The sequence below is a fragment of the Molothrus aeneus genome, chromosome 27 (assembly GCF_037042795.1).
Source record: "Molothrus aeneus isolate 106 chromosome 27, BPBGC_Maene_1.0, whole genome shotgun sequence".
Taxonomy (NCBI): Eukaryota; Metazoa; Chordata; class Aves; order Passeriformes; family Icteridae; genus Molothrus; species Molothrus aeneus.
This window is the reverse complement of record NC_089672.1, coordinates 3408555-3428060: the sequence shown is the minus strand read 5'-3', so window position 1 is coordinate 3428060 and position 19506 is coordinate 3408555. Positions and strand designations below refer to the sequence as shown.

General features: G+C 60.9%; 1 protein-coding gene across 3 annotated transcripts; it reads right to left on the bottom strand.

The window, feature by feature from the left end:
- Nucleotides 1–1029: 1029 nt before the first annotated feature.
- PALM (paralemmin) lies at nucleotides 1030–18846 on the bottom strand. 3 transcript variants are annotated; one of them, XM_066566106.1, is made up of 9 exons: nucleotides 18720–18846; nucleotides 10924–10972; nucleotides 8645–8725; nucleotides 8442–8572; nucleotides 7284–7404; nucleotides 7126–7147; nucleotides 6860–6922; nucleotides 5100–5231; nucleotides 1030–3948 (listed from the first exon to the last, which is right to left on the bottom strand). In XM_066566106.1, the coding sequence occupies exons 1-9, from the start codon at nucleotides 18722–18724 to the stop codon at nucleotides 3404–3406; spliced, it is 1149 nt and encodes a 382-aa protein (XP_066422203.1). In that variant the 5' UTR covers nucleotides 18725–18846; the 3' UTR covers nucleotides 1030–3403. The 3 variants fall into 3 exon arrangements, with proteins under 3 accessions (XP_066422203.1, XP_066422204.1, XP_066422205.1); XM_066566107.1 differs by lacking the exon at nucleotides 5100–5231; XM_066566108.1 differs by lacking the exons at nucleotides 5100–5231; nucleotides 6860–6922.
- Between the last annotated feature and the right edge of the window lie 660 nt (nucleotides 18847–19506).

Below are 19506 nucleotides of genomic sequence, written 5' to 3'. Positions count from 1 at the left end.
TTCACCCCCTCAGTGCCCCTCTTACCCCCTTGGTGCCCCATTCACCCCCTTGGTGCCCCATTCACCCCTTTGGTGCCCATTCACCCCCTCAGTGCCCCTCTTACCCCCTTGGTGCCCCATTCACCCCCTTGGTGCCCCATTCACCTCCTTGGTGCCCCATTCACCCCCTTGGTGCCTCACTCACCTCCTTGGTGCCTCACTCACCTCCTTGGTGCCCCATTCACCTCCTTGGTGCCCCACTCACCCCCTTGGTGCCCCACTCACCCCCTCGGTGCCCCTCTTACCCCCTTGGTGCCCGTTCCTGCTGGGTTGGCACTGCCTGGCCTGGGCACAGTGGCTGCTGCCCGTGGCTGCCAGGCTGCTCTGCGTTTCCGGGCAGGTGAGCAGAGCCTGTTCTACCCTGGGGCTGAGCCAAAGTCCACAGGTGATGCCAAGGAGCCAGGAGCTCTCCACGCCCGCCTCAGGGCGTGTGCTGGCACCTGGGCTGGCACCAGCAAGGACTGAGGCCCCACTGCCCCAGGAGAGAGCTCTGGAATCCCTGCCCTGGGCAGAAGCAGGACCTGAGCCAGCCTGGGGATGGACAGGGACCCTTGGCCACGTGGTGATGGCAGCTGGGGGCACCCTGGAAACTGGGCAGCCACATCCCCTTTACCTGGGGGCATCCGTGTCCCCATTACCTGGGCAGCATCATCCCTTTCCTCCCAGCCTCCTGGGTGCCCCAGACCCCTCTCTGCCCCAGGAGAGAGCTCTGGAATCCCTGCCCTGGGCAGAAGCAGGACCTGAGCCACCCTGGGGATGGACAGGGACCCTTGGCCACGTGGTGATGGCACCTGGGGGCATCCCCCCCTTTTCCTGGGCAGCATCACCCCTCATCCCTTTCCTCCCAGCCTCCTGGGTGCCCCAGACCCCTCTGTCCCCACATTTTCTGCCCACACAACGAGGGAACAGCAGAACCCACCCCAAACCTTCCACCCGCACCCTCCCAGCATGCCCAGCCCAGCCTCCTCCCGCCCATGGTGCCTCCAGGCCGGTTGTTCACACAGTTTTATTTGCTCGTTTTTGGGTGTTTTACAAACAACGGGGTGGATGGGATGGGATGGCAAAGGGAAAGGAATTCAAACGGCTTCGGCACAAGTGAAAAGCTCAGGGGCACGGGAAGTGCACTTCAGCAGAGCTGGGAGGGGACGGAGGGGCTGTGGGGCGGGGTGGGGACGATGCCGGGCCCAGCAGCCGCTCCTGTCACACCCCACACCCTGCCCGGGGGCTGCTCCTGCCCCCCACCACCCCCAGGGCCAGACTGGGCTGGGGCTCAAAGCCAACCGAGGGGCAGGGGGTGCCAAGGGTGGGGAGAGAGCCCCAGACTGGGGCTGGGGGCATTGCAGGGCCCAGGCTGGGATGGGCTGGGTGGTGCTGGCCCCTGCTGTGGGGTGGCAAGAGGTGACATTGCCCCCAGGACTGCGGGGGCAGCCGGGCCGTGCCCTGCTCTGCAGCAATGGGGCTCCAGCGATGCCCAGCAGAGGATGGGCGGGCAGGAGAGGCCCCCCTTGCCCTGGCAGTGCCCTCCCAAACCCCCCTAACCCAGCCCTGCCTCTCCCAGGGGCTGTGGGTGCCCGGCCAGGGCTCAGGACAGGGCTGGCACCCCCTGAGCCCTGCAGTGACTCCAATGGGGGCAAAACTGCAGCCTGGGTGGCACCTGGGGGACAGCAGGGATGGCATGGGGACAGGGGGTGGCACTGCTCACACGGGGGGAGTGTGGGGGAAGGAAAGGCCCATCCTTGGGGGAGCTGAGCCCCATTCCTGGCTGCTCAACCAGCGGTGTCCTGGTGGGCTGGGCAGCTTGGGCACTGCCCCACACACGTTTTGGGGGGTCCCTGGGCAGAAGGAACCCTCACACTTGGAAAAGGATCCCTCAGCAGTGGCTGCACCCTGCCCAAAGCTCCTGGACAAGCATCTGGGCACTGCCAGCCTGGCTGCTGCAGCTCAGGGGCAGCTGATGTGGGCACTGGGCACCAAAAACCATGGCTGGGCAGCTTGGGCGCTGCCCCACACACGTTTTGGGGGGTCCCTGGACAGAAGGAACACTCTCACACTTGGAAAAGGATCCCTCACCTGGCTGCACCCTGCCCAAAGCTCCTGGAGAGCTCAGGGGCAGCTGATGTGGGCACTGGGCACCATGGGGGCCCCCCCTGCCTGCCCCAGCTGTTCTCAGTGGGGAGGAAACGCTGGTGCTGGTGGTGAAATCCCCACTGAAGGGCTGGGGTGCAGGGTTAGGCTGCCCTCTGTGGGACACCAGACCCCTGGCAGCTCCCAGTGCCTAAATTTGGGGTGAACTGGGGATTCCCCCAGCCTGGGGAGCCCCAAAGCTGCAGCCCAGGAGCCCAGAACGTGGCTCTGCAGAGCTGCTGAGGGGCAGAGAAAGGAAGGGAGCGGGAGGACAGGATGCTGGGCCACCCTGCTGCTGCCACGAGGAACCACAGGACCCCCACCCCACTCCTGCCCCACGGGGCTGAGCCCCCCAAGCTGCCCCAGGGGGACACGGGCACAGTTCAGCCCCCTCAGCTGGCACAGTGAGGGCTCCAAGACGTGGAGCTGAGCCCAGGAGGAGCAGAGCAGGCTTGGGGACAGCCTGGGCTGACCCTGCAGGATGGGGTCAGCCACCCCCACACGGCTCTGGCCATCAGCACAGCCGGGTACCAGGGAGGGATGGGCGCTGCCCTCCATGCCCTTCCCTCGCTGGCACAGTTCAGCCCCCTCAGCTGGCACAGTGAGGCCTCCAAGATGTGGAGCTGAGCCCAGGAGGAGCAGAGCAGGCCCTGCAGGAGCCCCAGGTGGCTCTGGCCATCAGCACAGCCCAGTGCCAGGGAGGGATGATGGACGCTGCCCTCCATGCCCTGCACACGCCCTGCCCTGGAGGGCTCGGGGAGCGCGGGGATGAGGAGATGGAGCAGAGACGTCCAGGGGCAGCCGGCGACCAACAGAGCCAAACCCGGCCCTGCTGGATGATGGAGGCACAGAGGGAGGGGCTGGCACGGGGCTGGCACGGGGCTGGCACGGGGCTGGCACGGGGCTGGCCCCGATGCCCACCGTGGGCTGCTGGCTCCCGGGGAGTCATCCACGGACACAGCGACGTCCTCCGATCCCCTGCCCGGCGGCTCCATCCTCCGACGGCGGTGGGACGGTGTCGGTGACAGAGGGGCTGTGGTGGGGATGGGGCGGGCGCACCGTGGGGCGAGGGGGGTCACTAATAAATACCACAGGCAGCGCTGGTGGGGGCGGCACGGGGCTGGCACCGGGCACGCGGGGCGGGCATCCCCGCTGTTGGCACCACGCTGGATCTCCCCGGTTGTGCAGAAAGAGGGGCCGGTGTCCGGTGGGATGGGGGAAAGGGGGCTCGGCGGGGGGCTCACATCACCGTGCAGCACTTGCAGCGCTGCTTCTTCACGTCTGTCTCCTGCTCGGCCTCCTTGGCATCTGTGGCGTTGGCGCCCTGCCCTGCCGAGCCCTCCTCGCCCAGGGGCTGCGCGGCCGCCGGCTCCAGGGCGGTGCCGTTGGGCGGCGTGTGGTCCTTGAGAGCCGGCTCCGCCTTGCCCTCGGCATCCTCGATCACCACCAGCTCCGCCTTGATGGTGCCCTCCAGCCCCAGCACCTTCTTGGTCTCGTTCTCATCCTCCACGTTCTGGTAGCCCATGAAGATCATGGTGACGGGCTGCTGCTCCTGGCTGCCCTCTGTCCCCTCGCCCGGTGGCACCTTGGCTTGCAGCCCCGTGATCTCCCGCCTGGGCGTCGCCTTCTGGCTGCCCGTGCCGCCCTTGGCCGGGGTCTGCCGCCCTCCGGCCTCGCTCAGGGTGGCCTCATCCGCCTTGTGCAGGAGCTCATCGACCTCGGAGGAGCTCAGGGGGTGCGCCCCGTTCTGCAGGGCGCCGTCCTCGGCGCTCACGGCGTGCACCACTGCGGGGACAAGAGAGGGAGGGTGAGAGGAGCTCGGGATGGGGGCACCAGGTGAGCTGGCAAAGCTGCTGCCGTCAGCCCCAGCTCCTGTGTGACCCCTTCCCCTCTCCAAAGGTGCTGCCACTGAGGCTGGGACTCTCCCAGCACCCCAGAGCTGCTGCCAGACCCTCTCTCATCACCTGGCAGCAGCCAGGGAGACTGAAATAAAAGCCCAGTGGAAGGAGCTGTTCCCAGAGCCTCGGGCGCAGTGAGCCCTGCAGGAGCCACGGCTGTGTGCCAGGCCAAGCTGCCAAGGCAGGACAGAGTCTGCTGGCAGCCAGGGCTGCTGTGACACTCTGCCAGGCCACCAGTGCCACCTCTGAGCCCCCAGGGATGCTGGGCAGCTGCTGCCCTGCCGTGTCCCCACCAAGTGGGGCTCTCCCACCCCACTGCTCGTGGCACTGGGGGCAGAGATGTCATGGCCAGAGCAGACAAGGGCTCATTGTGTTCTCCACTTGACCTGGGCCATGATGTGATGGTCAATGGGCAGGCACTGAGACAGGGACAGTGAGCAGCCTGGCATGGCCATGGCCACACAGAGGGGCTGAATGGGAGCGCTGTGTTTTCCTTGAAGAGGGGTTTGGTCCACTCAGCCACCACAGTTCCCACTAGGATGCTCCACTTCCACTTCTGGTCCTTGTCACCACGATGGTCCCTTGGGTTTGGCTGGTCCTTGTCACCACGATGGTCCCTTGGGTTTGGCTGGTCCTTGTCACCACGATGGTCCCTTGGAGCAGGTTCCCAGATGTTCCCAAAAGCAGCAGGAGCTGCAGACAGGGACCAGTCCTGGTGCTGCACTTCCACCATCCCCATCAGCCACTCTCCCTGCTGCCAGCCTGTGGGACAGGCCAGCATGGTGCTGGTGCACATTTCCTGCCCATGGGACAGTGTTGGACAGCACAGATCCTCTTCTCTGCTCTGCAGCAGTGCAGGGTCACGACGGGCAAACCACCTGGACCATCCACCCCGTGCTGCCATGACAATCCTGCGATCCACTGGGCTGGGGTTGGTGAGGGATTGTGCTCAGGAGCAGCCCCTGCCCTTCCTCATCCTGCTGGGATGTGCAGGTGGCCTCTCCCTGTCCCCTGCCACCGGTGTGGGCCGGCCCGTACCTTTCAGCTCGTCCTCGTACACCTTGACCCCCTGCAGGCAGTGGTTCTGGGGCAGCATGGTGGTGCTGGACAGGACCTTGGTCTCCCCAGTCACTCTGTCCTTCTCCACGGTGATCTCCACCGAGTACATGGCTGGGACACAGAGAGGACAGCGCGGGTTACGGTGGCTGGCGGCAGGATGGAGCGTGGAGGAAGCGTGGTGGTGCTCAGCAGCGATCAGCAGGGCTCAGCAGGGTGAGGAGGTGTTCAGAGGTGCCCAGCAGGGTTCAGTGGTGCCCAGCAGGGCTCAGGAGCACTCAGCAGTGCCCAGTGATGCTCAGCAGTGCCCAGCAGGGCTCAGCAAGGCTCAGCAGCGCCCAGCGATGCTCAGCAAGGCTCAGTGGTGTTAGCAGCGCCCAGCGGTGCCCAGCAGGGCTCAGAGGTGCCCAGCAAGGCTCAGCAGGGCTCAGAAAGGCTCAGTGGTGCCCAGCAGGGCTCAGCAAAGCTCAGCAGGGCTCAGGAACACTCAGAGGTGCCCAGTGATGCTCAGCAGGGCTCAGTGGTGCCCAACGATGCTCAGCAGGGCTCAGGAGAGCTCAGAGGTGTTCAGCGGTGCCCAGCAGGGCTCAGTGGTGCCCAGCAGGGCTCAGAAAGGCTCAGCAGGGCCCAGCAGGTCCCAGCAGGGCTCAGAGGTGCTCAGCAGTGCCCAGCAAGAGTCAGTAGGGCCCAGCAGGGCTCAGCGATGCTCAGCAAGGCTCAGTGGTGCCCGGGGGTGCCCAGCAGAGCCCAGCAGGTCCCAGTGGTGCCCAGTGATGCTCAGCAGGGCTCAGTGGCACTCAGCAGTGCCCAGCAAGGCTCAGTAGTGCCCAGCAGGGCTCAGCAGTGTTCAGAGGTGCCCAGCAGGGCTCAGCAGTGCCCAGCAGGGCTCAGAAAGGCTCAGTAGTGCCCAGTAGGGCTCAGTGGTGCCCAGCAGGGCTCAGTGGCGCTCAGCAGTGCCCAGCAAGGCTCAGTAGTGCCCAGCAGGGCTCAGAAAGGCTCAGTGGTGCCCAGCAGGGCTCAGGAGCACTCAGCAGTGCCCAGCAGGGCTCAGCAGTGTTAGCAAGGCAGCAGCAAGGAGCAGTCAATGGCAGAGGCAGGTGTGACACCCCTGGCACATCCCTCCTCCTGGGACCCCTGTCCATCCTGGTGCTGCTGCCATCCCCGTACCTGCAGGGCTGCTGTGGCTCTGGGGCTGTGTCCGTCCGTCCAGGCAGTGAGAAATGCTGCCCTTGGGGCCTGGCTGGGAGCCAGGCTCATGCTCAGGGAGGTGCAAACCCCATGAGGGTGCTGGAGCTGGCACAGCCCCTCTGCCCCCATGGGATGGGTGACTCTTGGCATCTCTCCTTCCACTCCTGCAGCAGGGTCCCCTCAGCCCCATCCAAGGACCCCAGGATGGGCTCTGCCCCATGCTGGTGCCATGATCTGCTCTGAGCTCTGCCCCAAAGCAGAGCAAACCCCCCCAGCCCAGGCAGCCTGGCCCCATGTGCCCCACAGCTCCCTGTGCCTGGCACTGCTGCCTCGCCCTGCACAGAGAAGCTGCAAACAGAGCAGGAAGGGTGGAACTGGAGCAGAAACGTGGAGCAGGGCTCAGTGAAGGGCCCTGAGCCACAAACCAACCGTGGGGGTGAAAGCAGAACCAATGAGGGGTGTTCAGTGCCCTGGGCTTGGGAAGGCATCGAGCAAGCTGAGGATGGCACAGAGGGCAGGGGAAGCAGCCTGGAAGGAGCTCAGCGGGCACCTACCCGCCTTCATCATGTCACTGCCCTCCACTGCCTTCATGGGGCTGCTGGAGAGCCTCTTGTCAGCTGGAGATGGAGAGGAGACACGGCCTGAGCCCTGCTGTGCCCCAGAGTGTCCCCCCTTGGCTGGCACCTGGGAGGGCTCCCCCAGCCAGGGCACACGGGGACAGGGCTCTTGTCGGGCTCTGCCCACCCATCCTGGCCTCAGGGCAGCAGGAGGGCACGGCTGGTGCTGAAACACGGCCGAGGGGGGATCAGGATTCACCTACCCTTAACTGTGCCCAGGGGACTCTGCAAAACAGAAGGGAGAGGTTATAGGAGCTTCCAGGAGGTGCCACAGAGCCTCTGTGTGCACACCCACCACCCACACACCCCCAAACCCGCCAGGGGTGGGCACCCCGACCCCATGGCCAGCAGCTTTGCCCACCTTCTGCGTGTTGGGGACAGCCTCAGCCTTCTTCTCCTCCTTGGCTGCTGCCTCTGCCAGGTTCTCCTTGGTCGAAGCCACTGAGCTGCTGTTCTCCAGCATCTCCAGCTCCTTCTCCAGCCTGCAGGGAGAGCCAGGGCTGAGAGCAGTGTGGGACAGGGAACTGTGGTGCAGCCACACAGGGCAGGGGAGAGGGGACACCCAGATTGTCCCCGCAAGGTGCAGGGACACACAGGCTCTGGCGTGGCTGTCTCTTTGCAGAGCAAAAATGTGGGAACCCAGAACATCCCTCTGGCTGTCAAGACCCCTGCCAGGGGGCTCAGAAGCCCTGGCACAGAGCCCAAAACTCCTGTGGGTTTGATTATTACCAACCTTGTATGAAGATCAGCAAGCCACAACAGTTTAGGTAGAATAACAGTGAAGTTATCACAGGGTGGAAAAGTAGATTTTGGGGTTTTTGGGATGGGGGTTCAGGAGGCAAGATGGAGGGAACTGGGTGTGTCCAGCCTTTCTCCTTCTTCTGCTGTGATGGTGGCACAAGTTGGGAATGGCAAATATCAATAATGGCCAGAGCAACAAGCTCCAGTGGTGTCAGAATTCAGGAAGGGAATTCAGGACATCCCTGGACTGCCAAGAGCCCTGCCAGGGGGCTCAGAGACCCTGGCACAGAGCCCAAAACTCCTGTGGGTTTGATTGTGACCCGTGGAGCAAATCACCAACCTCGTATGAAGATCAGCAAGCCACAACAGTTTAGGTAGAATAATAGTGAAGTTATCACGGGGTGGAAAAGTAGATTTTGGGGTTTTTGGGATGGGGGTTCAGGAGGCAAGATGGAGGGAACTGGGTGTGTCCAGCCTTTCTCCTTCTTCTTCTTGGCCTCCATCTTCTGCTGTGATGGTGGCACTCACAGATTGGTTTAGAGTAGAGGTGCACTGTCTAACATAGGTGGTAGTATTCCCTCAACCTGAGACCCCTGTGAGCACCATCACACAGCAGCTCCAAGCTCAGCGTGCCCTGCCTTGCTCCCAGCACCTGAATCTCAGCACCCACCTGCCCAGGGATGCTGGAGGGGTGCCCAGGGATGCCCAGGGGTCTCTGGAGGGACTTTTGTGCCCTCCAACTGCACCCCAACACCCATCCCCGCACCAGCCCTGTTACCTCTGGATGGTTTCCTCCAGCTCCTTGGTCTTCACCTCATCCTCCTGCATCTGTTTCTTCATGGCCTCTTCCTCCTCGGAGGCAGAAGCTGGGGCTCCCTCCAGGAGCCATCTCTCCCGCAGAGCCTTGGACTGGGGAGCACAAGGAGGGGATCACAGTCCTGCCCTCCCCAGCCAGGGCAGGCCCCCGGAGGGGATTCTCACCTTGAGATGCTGCAGCTGCCTCCGGTCATCCTCCAGCTGCCGCCTTTTGTTCTCGATCTCCGTCTGGCGCTTCCGCTTCTCCTGCAGGGACGGGAGCGGCGGGGAGGGGTCGGTGCGGGGACGGGGAGAGCAGCGGGGCCAAGGGGGAACCCCCGGGGACTGAGGCTCCCGGTGTGAAAAATGTGTATTGTACGATTGGCTTTTGGCAAATGTTCCAGTGAATATTGTATGCGTTGTGTTAGAAAGTGGTGCTGTGTTAATTCTCTTGAGTAGCGTGGTAAATGTAGTTTTAGGTTATAACAAAGAGTTAAAATAGAAACTATGCTATGTAAGATACTTTTTTGAAAGAAAGGACTCGCAACGAGGTAGCAGCCACGGACACCTGAATGTTTACACCCAAATCTTTCAGAGAAAGAGAATTTATTGCTCTCTTATCAGAAGAAACGAACTTCTTCCCACCCCGAAGGTGCTGTCAGGATTCAGAGGAAGAAGTTGACACTGCCCAGACAGAATCCTGTGTTTGAATGGAATTTATGCATCATGTATGAGATGTATGAATATGCAACAGGCTGTTGTTTTTAAGGGTTAATCCTCTGTTAACTGTGTCCTTTTTCGGGCTTGTGCTGCCCAGAAAAAGGTACCCGGACTGTCTGTAACTCTTTGTCTCTTATTGTCTCATATTGTCCTAATTCAAATTGTCCAAATTATTATTACTCTAATTGTATTACTATTTTTATAACCATTTTATTACTATTAAACTTTTAAAATTTTAAAACCAAATTTTTTTTTTAGATTTTAAAATGTTTAAAAAATTTTAAAATTTTCAAAACAAGCGATTGGCGTTTTTTCACACCAGCCTTGGGAACACCCCCCAGCAAGGCTGGTACCGAATCCCTGCTCTCTCTGGCACAAACGGAAGCATTGAGGGTGTGGAGGATTTGCTCTGCTCACCATCTCCAAATGTCACCGCTCCCCTCGGCCGGCCCCGCGGGCTCTGCCTCGTCCCCCCCTCGCTGCCACCCGGCCCGAGGCTGCTCCAGATCATTTCAGCAGAGTCAGGCCCGGCGCTTTCTGCTCTGCTCCAGAACAATTTGCCCTTTGTGTGGCAGAGATCGGCCGGCTGCCGGCGGGGCTGGGCACCGGGGCTGCGCTGGGTGGGTTCAAGCAGCCCCCCCTGCCCTGCTCTGAGCTGGGAGGGGTCGCTCAGCAGGGCCCCCAGCTGCTCCCTAATTAATAGAATATATACCATAGAGTTATTTATAATTAGTTATTTATAATTTATATATGTATTTGTAATATGTATTCACATAGTAGAGTTATTTATAATGATATTATTAATATAAAATATAGTTATTTATAATTAGTTATTTGTAATTTATATATATTTATAATATGTATTCATATAATAGAGTTATTTATAATAATTCTATTAATATAAAATATAATATAGTTATTTATAATTAGTTATTTGTAATTTATATATAATGTATATTTATAATATATTTTATATTATATAGTTGTTTATAATTATATTATTAATATAATATAGAATAAAGTTATTTATAATTAGTTATTTGTAATTTATACATAATATCTATTTATAATATCTATTTATATTATATAGTTATTTATAATAATATTATTAATATAATATATAATAGAGTTATTTATAATTAGTTATTTATAATATGTAATATATTTGTAATATACATTTATAGAATATAGTTATTTATAATAATATTAATATAATATATACAATATAGTTATAATTAGTTTATTATAATTTATATACATATAATATATATTTATATAATGTATTTATAGAATATAGTTATTTATAATAATATTATTAATATATGTAATATAGTTATTTATAATTAGTTATTTGTAATTTTTATACATTATATATATTTATAATATATATTTATACAATATAGTTATTTATAATAATATTATTAATATAATATAGTGCCCATGCTGGGCATGGCTGGAGAGCAGCATCCTCAGCCCTTCCTGGGGAAGGAATCATCACTCATTTCCCTCACCTGGGGCTCGTCAAGGCGCTGCCTCCTTAATTAAACCTCCCAGCTGCCTGTTGCTTGCTCTGTCCCTGTTTCAAGCTGTGGCACCCCAAGAAGAGCCCCCACCGGGCCGTTCTGAGTCCTCATTCAGCTGCTGGAGACCCCCAGTCTGCGGCTGAGCACCTGCCCCGGCTCTCCTGCACCCTCCTCCCTGCCTGTGCCCGCCCCTGTGCGCCCTGGGGACAGGGAGGGACTCACGGCGATGGCCTGCAGCCTCTCCTGCTGAAGCGTGCTGGCCTCCACGACCCTGCGGAGAGAGAGCAGAGAGCAGCTGTGAGCAGCGACAGCAGCGGCAGCTCACTGGGACAGCGTGCAGCCACCAGAGCAGGCACCGTGGGACACAGACAAAGGCTGAGCCCTTCCTTTTTACCATCTGCTTCCTCCTCGCTACCCTGGCACCAACCACCCCTCACTGCTCAGCTCCTCCAGGCACCTCTTGGCCCCTGTCCTGCCCAAATCCTGCCTTGCCCAGCCCCTGGAGCACTCAGCTCACGCAGACCCAGTCCTGGGGTGGTGCAGATGGAAGATGTGAGCACGGAGGGGCTGGAGCAGGAAGAGGCTGGAGCAGGATGATGGAGCTGTGAGGGGCTGGAGCTGTGAGGGGCTGGAGCAGGATGATGGAGCTGTGAGGGGCTGGAGCAGGATGGTGCTGGAGCAGGATGGTGCTGGGGCTGTGAGGGGCTGGAGCAGGGCCCTGCTGGCTGCCCTGTGTTCCAATCTGGCTCACGCTTTCCATTCCAATTTCCAAGCCCTTTCTTGGCTGCTCACACCTTTCCCCGGCTGTGACCTTTCCGGGCTGCACACACAGACACATGTGCACAGACACACTGACACATGTGCACAGACAGACTGACATGCACATGTGCACAGACAGACACACTCACACACACATATGTACACAGACAGACACACACATGTGCACAGACACACCAACACATGTGCACAGACAGACACACACATGTGCACAGACACAGTGACACACTCGTGGGCACAGACAGACACACTGACATGCACATGTACACAGACAGACACACTCACATGTACACAGACAGACACACTCACACACTTGTGCACAGACAGACTGACACGCTCATATGCACTGACAGACACACACACATGCACAGACAGACACACACATGTACAGACAGACACACTGGCACACACACACATGCACAGACAGACACACACATGTACAGACAGACACACACATGTATAGACAGACACACTGGCACACACACACATGCACAGACAGACACACACATGCACAGACAGACACACACATGCACAGACAGACACACACATGTACAGACAGACACACTGGCACACACACACACATGCACAGACAGACACACAGACACACTCAGACACACACCCCAGCAGCCTCTGCCCCCTGTGCCCCCCGTGGGCACCTCAGCAGCCCAGCCATGCCAGGACCCCTCCATTGCCAGCCTCCTCTCTGGCCCGGCACGGCTCTGCCAGGGATCATCGGGGATCATCCCCCACCCGCAGCCACCTGTCCCCAGGGTGTGGTGACCCAGCCCAGCCCAGCCCCGGGGCACCAGGTGCGGGGCAGTGCCCGGTGGGACCGGGACGCTCCAGGGGAGCCGCTGGCTGCTGGCCAGACGGTGCTAATGAAGCGCTGAGCTGCGGCACTAATTAGGGTGGGAGGCGCTGAGGTATTGTCAGGGATGGATCAGCTCTGCTTCCGAGAGCAAGGGGCAGAGGTGGGCTCCGTGCGCCCAGGGAGGGAGTTTGACAGAGATGGGGGTGCTGAGCCCCACAAATGACACCCTGGGCTGTGCCCTCCTGTGCCAGCCGTGTGTGTGCCCTCACAGGGGCTCCCCACTGCCTGCCCCACCACTCAAACGGGCTCTGCAGGCTGAGAGGAGCCTCTGCTCCCCCCTCGAAGGCAGCGATGAACTGGGAGCTGCTCAGAGGCGCCGTCCTCCCCTCACCCCACACCCTGGGGATCCCTGTGATGCACAAAATCCAGGCCAGGAAAACAAACCCTGGGGAAGGTGTTGCTTTTGTGGTGGTTATTTTTGTGCTGTTTGTGCTGCTCCACCGGCGCAGGCGCAGGGCTCTGCTCTCGCACCCCCGTGTCCCCTGTGTCCCCTGGGGTGTCCCCTGTGCCCCTCACCACCCCACACCCCCTCATCACGAGCTCCCTCCTGCTCTGGGTCCCCTCAGCCCAGCCCTTGGCATCCCCACACTCCCAGCCCTGTTTCTCTCCTGGATCTCGCCCTGTTCCACAGATCCAAACTTTTACAGCATTCCTGAAACATTCTGTTCTGCTTTTTCCTCCCTCCTCCATCCTCTTTTATTTTCCATTATTTGCTGCAGACTCCACATTCCCAGGTCAGACGCCAGGAAATCTTCCTGGCCCAGGGAGAGACACAAAACAGCCTGGATGCCCCTCGCTGCAGCCTCTCAGAGCCTGCTCAGACCCTGCCCTGGGGGCTTTGGTCCATCCTGGGGGGCTGAGCAGGGACCCCCCCAGTTCCTGCTTGCTGGCACACGGCACTGAGGTGGAGGGAGGGCGTCCCAGGCCCCCCAAAACCCCCATCCTGCCTGCCCTGACCTGTCTCTGGGGCCCTTGTGACTGATGGAGGCGGTTCCCTGGCGACGGTTCCCTGGCAACGGTGCCATGGCAACGGCGCCATGGCAACGGGAGAGTGCCAAGGGGATGTGGGGGGATGCTCAGGGGGATGTGGGGGGATGCTCGTGGTGGCTGAGGGACCACAGGAGCTGGGGTGCCCTCCCCAGGCCTGGCACCCCGACAGAGTGCCAGTCAATGCTGTGGCATCACCGGGGCCTCCTTAGGGGTTCTGGTGCTCCTGATCCATCCTGGGTGCCAGCAAGGGTGGGAAGGTGATCCCAGGAGCCACCAAGCTCCTCAGGAGCCACCAGCCCAGACAAGGAGCAGGGAGAAGGAGCAGGGACATGGGGAATGAGGCCCTGGGGGCTCCCAGCAGCCATCCCCAGGCCTGAGTCTGGACCCACACACCCGTGTGAGCACACACACACACCACACACACACCCGTGTGAGCGCACACACACACCACACACACACCCGTGTGAGCACACACACACACACACACACACACACACACACACACGTGTGAGCACACACACACACACACACACCACACACACACCCGTGTGAGCACACACACACACCACACACACACACACACACACACATACACCCCTGTGTGAGCACACACACACACACACACACACACACACACACACCCGTGTGAGCGCACACACACACACACACACACACACACACACACACACACACACACGTGTGAGCACACACACACACACACACACCCACACACACACACACACCCACCCGTGTGAGCACACACACACACACACACACACACACACACACACACACACACACCACACACACACACCCACACACACACACCCACACACACACACCCGTGTGAGCACATACACACACACGCACACACGCACACACACACACACGTGTGAGCGCACACACACACACACACACACACACCCGTGTGAGCACACACACACACACACACACACACACACACACACACACACACACACACACACACACACACGTGTGAGCACACATACACACACACACACACACACACACACACACACCCGTGCTGTCCCTGGGCTCTCCCTGGGCTCTCCCTGGGCTCTCCAGCTCTTTCCAGCCCTGCTGATGCTGCCGTTTCCCACCATCACAAGGGAAGCCCGTGACCTTTTGTCTCCTCCCCGCCTGACATGAAACAATAATGTTTATTTGCCTTCCTCCGCTTTTTCCCATTAGCTCATCCGAATGTGTGAAGAGCCGTTTCGAGCTGCTCCCCTGCCCTCCTCTCCCTCCCCGCCCGCTCAGCCCCGAGCTGGGGTAGCCCGGGAGAGCTCCCTGCATGGGCACCAGCGCCGTGCAGGCGCGGGGTGTGTGGCAAAGGCAGCAATCGAGGCATCAGCGCTGATTTCCAGCTCTATTCCATGCCAGGAGCCCGGAGTGACGCGGCCGCAGGGAGGATGCAAAGCGCTGTCACAAAGCCATGAACAGCGGGGCCGGGATCGAACGCCCCCGACGGCAGGAGAGGGAGGGGAGGGAGGGGAAGGGGAGGGGGCTGCAGCCGCCCCGGGGCCGCCACGCATCAACCATGGAGGGAAATGCATCAGCGGCAGCGGGATGGGCAGGGATGGGCAGAAATGAGCGTGGCCATGCTCAGGTCCTGCTGCATCCATCCAGGGCATCCCCCCCTGCCCTGCCCCACGCTGTCTGCACCTCCCCAGTGCCCATCACACTCCTCCCAGCGGCCTGCACAGCCTCAGCCATGCCCCTGCCCGGGGAGGGGACAGGGACAGGGACAGGGACAGGCGGGGGGAGGAGATGGCAGCCCCAGGCTCCCGAAAAACGCAGATGCATTAGAGCAAGCCGAGCTGCCTGATTGATTCTTCGGGCTGAGACGTGGGCTGGGAGTGCCAGGAGAAAATGGATCCCATGAATATTTGATGAACGGAGGCTCGGGGAGGGAGTTTGATTGGAAAATTACAGATCTTTCAAACAATGGTTCAGGTGCCCTCCAAACACTTGGGTTTCCAGCTCCTTTCCAGTTAGAGGAGCAAGGAAACTCCCCCCAGGATTCATGAATGAGAGTGGAGCCAGCTGCTCCCCACCCCCAGGGGCACTGGCTGGCCAGGACAGGCAGTGCTGGCACTGGCCAGGATGTGGCACCTGTCCCCTGTCACCAGCCATCCCTGGGTTCCTGCGTGCCAGGAGCAGCAATGCCACGAACACAGGCACAGATGATGTCCCAAGGAGGCAGCAGGAAGGTGGCTCCAGGCAGGGGCACCCCTGGGAGCCCTGACACCCAGACAAGGAGCAGGGAGAAAGAGCAGGGACATGGGGGATGACACCCTGGGGGCTCACAGGGAGCTCAGTGCTCGGTGCCAAGCCCAGGGGCTGGGCCCAACCCAGGAAAAACCTGTCTGGGGCAGGATCCACCTGGCTCCTCTCCCTCCTCCAGCTCATCCTTGTCCCTGACAGTGGCTCCTGTCTGGGACCTGGGGGCTGCTTGTCTCAGGATGCACTGAAGGGATGCAGGAAGCTGGGCTGTGCCTCCAGCCCCAGCCCTGTCCCAGGGCACCTCCTCAGCTTTCCTGGGCCACCTCCCCTGCTGGAGGCCCAGCTCAGCCCCCAGCTCAGCTGCAGCCCCATGAACCCCCACCCCCCTGGGGAAAGGGGCTGTTTCTGGCCAGGAAGCAGGAACACCAACAGCAGCAGCTTCCCAGGAAACCTGCTCCAGTTCCTCCCAGTTCCTCCCAGCAAGGCAGGTCCAGCTGGGAGGCCCTGTGAGCTCTGAACCCCCTGACCTGCCAGCCCCAGGCAGGGCCGGGTGCTGTGTTGGGGTGTGTTGTGGGGTGTTTTTGTGGGGAGCTGTTGGAGGGAGCTGTTTTGGGGAGCTGTTGTGGGGACATGGCAAGGTGCTGCCCTGCTGTTGTGGGGTGTTGTTGTTGTGGGGAGCTGTTTTGGGGTTTGTGGCCTCCTCTGGGACAGCTGGGAAGGGTGACAGTGCTGCTCCAGCTGGACACACGGACAGGAGGACAGAGCTGATCCCTTCTGGAGGCAGCAGGGTCTGGCCTGGGTTTTATTTCTCCCTGGATGCCAGCAGAGAGCGAGGGCTCGAGTCCCTCCCCAAAGGACTTATGGCAGAAATCTCAGTTACTTCTCAGGCAAAAATCTCCCTCCTTCCCCTGCAACTGCCACCTTCCAGCCAGGGAAGGCAGGACCAGGAGAGCCCTCACTCCAAGGACACCCTCAAAGCCAGGGGGAGAGCAGCCAGTGAGACAAAGCAGCCAGATGTGAATGCAGAATCTGCAGCTGCTCACGAGCACTGACAGCAGCAGGAGCAGAGGGCACAAGAGCAGCTCCAGTGGGACCAGCACAGCCTTTTCCAGAGTTGGAAACTTTCTGCCAAAGCTCCCTGGGCACCAGTGGGGTTGTGGCAGCCAGAACCCTCCTCCAGGCACTGCCTGTGCCAAGGCAGAGCAGGAGCCAGGGCAAAGTGCCCACCCCAGCAGTGCCCACCCCAACACCCCTTGCCTGCCACAGAGCCAGGGTGGCACTGTGGCAGCACCTTGCCGTGTCCCCAGCTGCCCTGGGGCCCTCCTCATCCTCCAGCCCCTCAGCCAGGCTCTGGAGCTGAGTGGCTGGAGGGGTTCTGTTGTTTTTCTTCGTGCCTGTGCCCCCCCAACCCCAGGTCACTTGCAGATTTTCACTCAAAATAAAGAGATGTTGGCAGGTGCTGGAAGGAGAAACCCTTTGCACCCCTCTGTGGGCTGTTTGGCCCTTGCTGGGAGGGTTGGTGCAGAGCAGGGTGAATGTGGAGCCCGGGAGCCACCAGCCTGTCCAGCACCATCCCCCAGCTCAGCCCCAGCCCAGCCTGGCAGCTCCTCACCCCCTCCCCAGGGCACGGCACACCCCTGGGCTCTGCCCTTCCCCTCGCGGCTGCCTTTTGGCAAATCACACACGTTTTCCTCCCCAAAGAGGCTCCTTCCTGCAGGGACTGTGGAGCTGCCCCAAGCCCTGGCCCAGCAGCACAGGGAGCCCTCTCTGCCTCCCCAGCCCTGCAGCTGCTGCACCCCAATTCCCACAACACCCCCGCTGCTGTCCCCAGCTCAGTTCCAGCCCCAGAGCCCAGGACACCCCCAGCCCACCCCTCCCCAGTGCTCCATGGCCTCTCAGGGCTCCCATGTGCTGAGAGGGACCTGTTGAGCACCCCTTGTGTCACTACCCAGTGCCACAAACGGCGAGGTGCCCACGAGGGTGAGGTGCCCACCAGGAGCAGAGGGCGGCTGACCCCAAAGTGCCTGCAGGAACACCCAGTGCCAACCCCAGGCAGCTGCTGGGGTGCTCACCATGCTGGAGAGCCACCAGGCCTGGGTGAGACAGGGCCAGCGCTGCCTTCCAGCACCTCGAGCAGCCCCCCAAGCCCTGGTACCCTCCTGGTGTCCCCAAAGGGGCAAAACCAGCAGGACAGTCGGTGGCCACCAGCCCCTAGTGGCCTCTGCCTGCTCCGTCCTTCCCCCACCCGCCCGGCTCCGGTCAGGGCCCCACCGCAGCACACAAAGGATGAGGCCGGGCTCCCCGAGTGTCCGTCTGTCCAGCTGGGACCCGGTTCACCGGGATCCCCCCGGCCACAGCCGCTTCCCCAGGCCAGGGGCCGGGGGTGCAGCGCAGGGAGGGGTCCGCAGCTCTTCCCACCCACTCACCCCACCACACGCAGCAGCAACAACAGGTTCAAAACACAAAAATAAACGCCCTGTCCACCCCCTCCCCCCGATTCCTGCACCGCTGCCAGCCCCGACACCCCTCGCACCCTCGGCACCCCCGCACCCCAATCCCGGGGCCTCCGCTGCTGCCCCCCGAGCCGGGACCAGGGAGGGGCCGCACCTGCCGAGCGGCACCGGGGGGAAGGAGGCCCCGGGATGGGGGTCCCGAGCCCCGGAACCGAGGGCATGGGCGCCCCCCGTATTGGGGTCCTGAGCTCCAGGATCCGGCGGGATGGGAGCCCCCAGTTTTGGGGTCACAAGCGCAGGAACGGGGGGGATGCGAGCCCCACCCCCGGTTTTGGGGGTCCCAAACCTCAGCAGGGGGGGATTCAAACCTCCAGTACCGGAGTGCTGAATCCCCAGAATCAGGGGGGTGCGAGCCTCCGGTTTTGGGGTGCCGAGTGCCCGGGAGCAGGGGGATATGAGACCCCATGTTCGGACTCCCCAGCCGCGGCATCGGGGCTGTGGGAGCCCCCGGTAGGAGCTCCGTGAGCGGGCGGAGCGATTTTCCCGCAGCCCCGTGCGGGGGTCCCGAGCCCCGGCCCCCGCTCCCCGCTCCCCCCTCCCCGCTACTGCGGTCTCAGCCGGCGGGGCCCGGGGGAGCCGCGGCCCCGGTACCGGGATCCCAGCACGGCTCCGGTACTCACTCCATGGTCCCGGCGGCGGCTCCGGTGGGGTCGGGGAGCGGCGGAGCGGGGCCGGCGGCCGCCGGCGTCCCGGCGCTCAGGGCCCGGCGGGCGGCGGCATCCCCGGCGGGGCTGCGGGATGCGCAGGGATGTCGGGGCCGCGCCGGTGCTCCCGCCTCCCTCCCTCCCGCACAGCTCCGTCTGCCGGGCGCGCCCCGCCACTGCCGCCGCCCATCAGCCGGCCTCGGGCCGAGCTAGGGTTGGGTTATCGGCTCCTGGGGGTCCCACAAGGGTCCCGACCCCCTCAGCCGGCCTGGGGGGGGGGGGGGGTTCTCGGAGCTGGGGCAGCTTCTGGGGGTCCCGAAGCGGGTGGTGGGGCGGGTTGGAGGGGCTGCATTCAGAGCCCCTCCATGAGCACAGCCCCTGTCAGGGTGTAACCCCCACTCCTGTGAGTGCAGCCACTCCGTCCTGCCCCACTCCAGGAACCAGCGACTCTTTGCTCCCCCCTTCCACTCCCCTATTTCCCAACCCAACGGCCCTGATGGGCAAACTGCCGCAGGAAGCCCTGAGCCACCCTCCGTTGGGAAATCTGCCCAACGCTGCCGGGACAGAGCTCTGCTCTTGGCCCCTGAGCAAGCCGGGCTCTGCAGTGAGGGTCAACACATCCCCCATGCCCCCCACCCCCTGCACCCCTTTTTGCGTTCCAGGTTGATGCAGAACAGAGGGAGGAAACTGCCCCTCTGCCCACAGCATCATCCCAGAGCCACGGGGGCTCTGGAGGGGCTGAAAGAGGTGTAGGATGGGGGCA

What these genes read in the sequence shown, in the direction of transcription:
- PALM (XM_066566106.1), bottom strand. An exon ending in AGAGGCTGCAGGCCATCGCC is followed by an intron (nt 8,726 to 10,923) that starts GTGAGTCCCTCC and finishes CCGTCCCTGCAG; the next exon opens with GAGAAGCGGAAGCGCCAGAC. An exon ending in TCCCCTGGGCACAGTTAAGG is followed by an intron (nt 6,923 to 7,125) that starts GTAGGTGAATCC and finishes CTCCATCTCCAG; the next exon opens with CTGACAAGAGGCTCTCCAGC.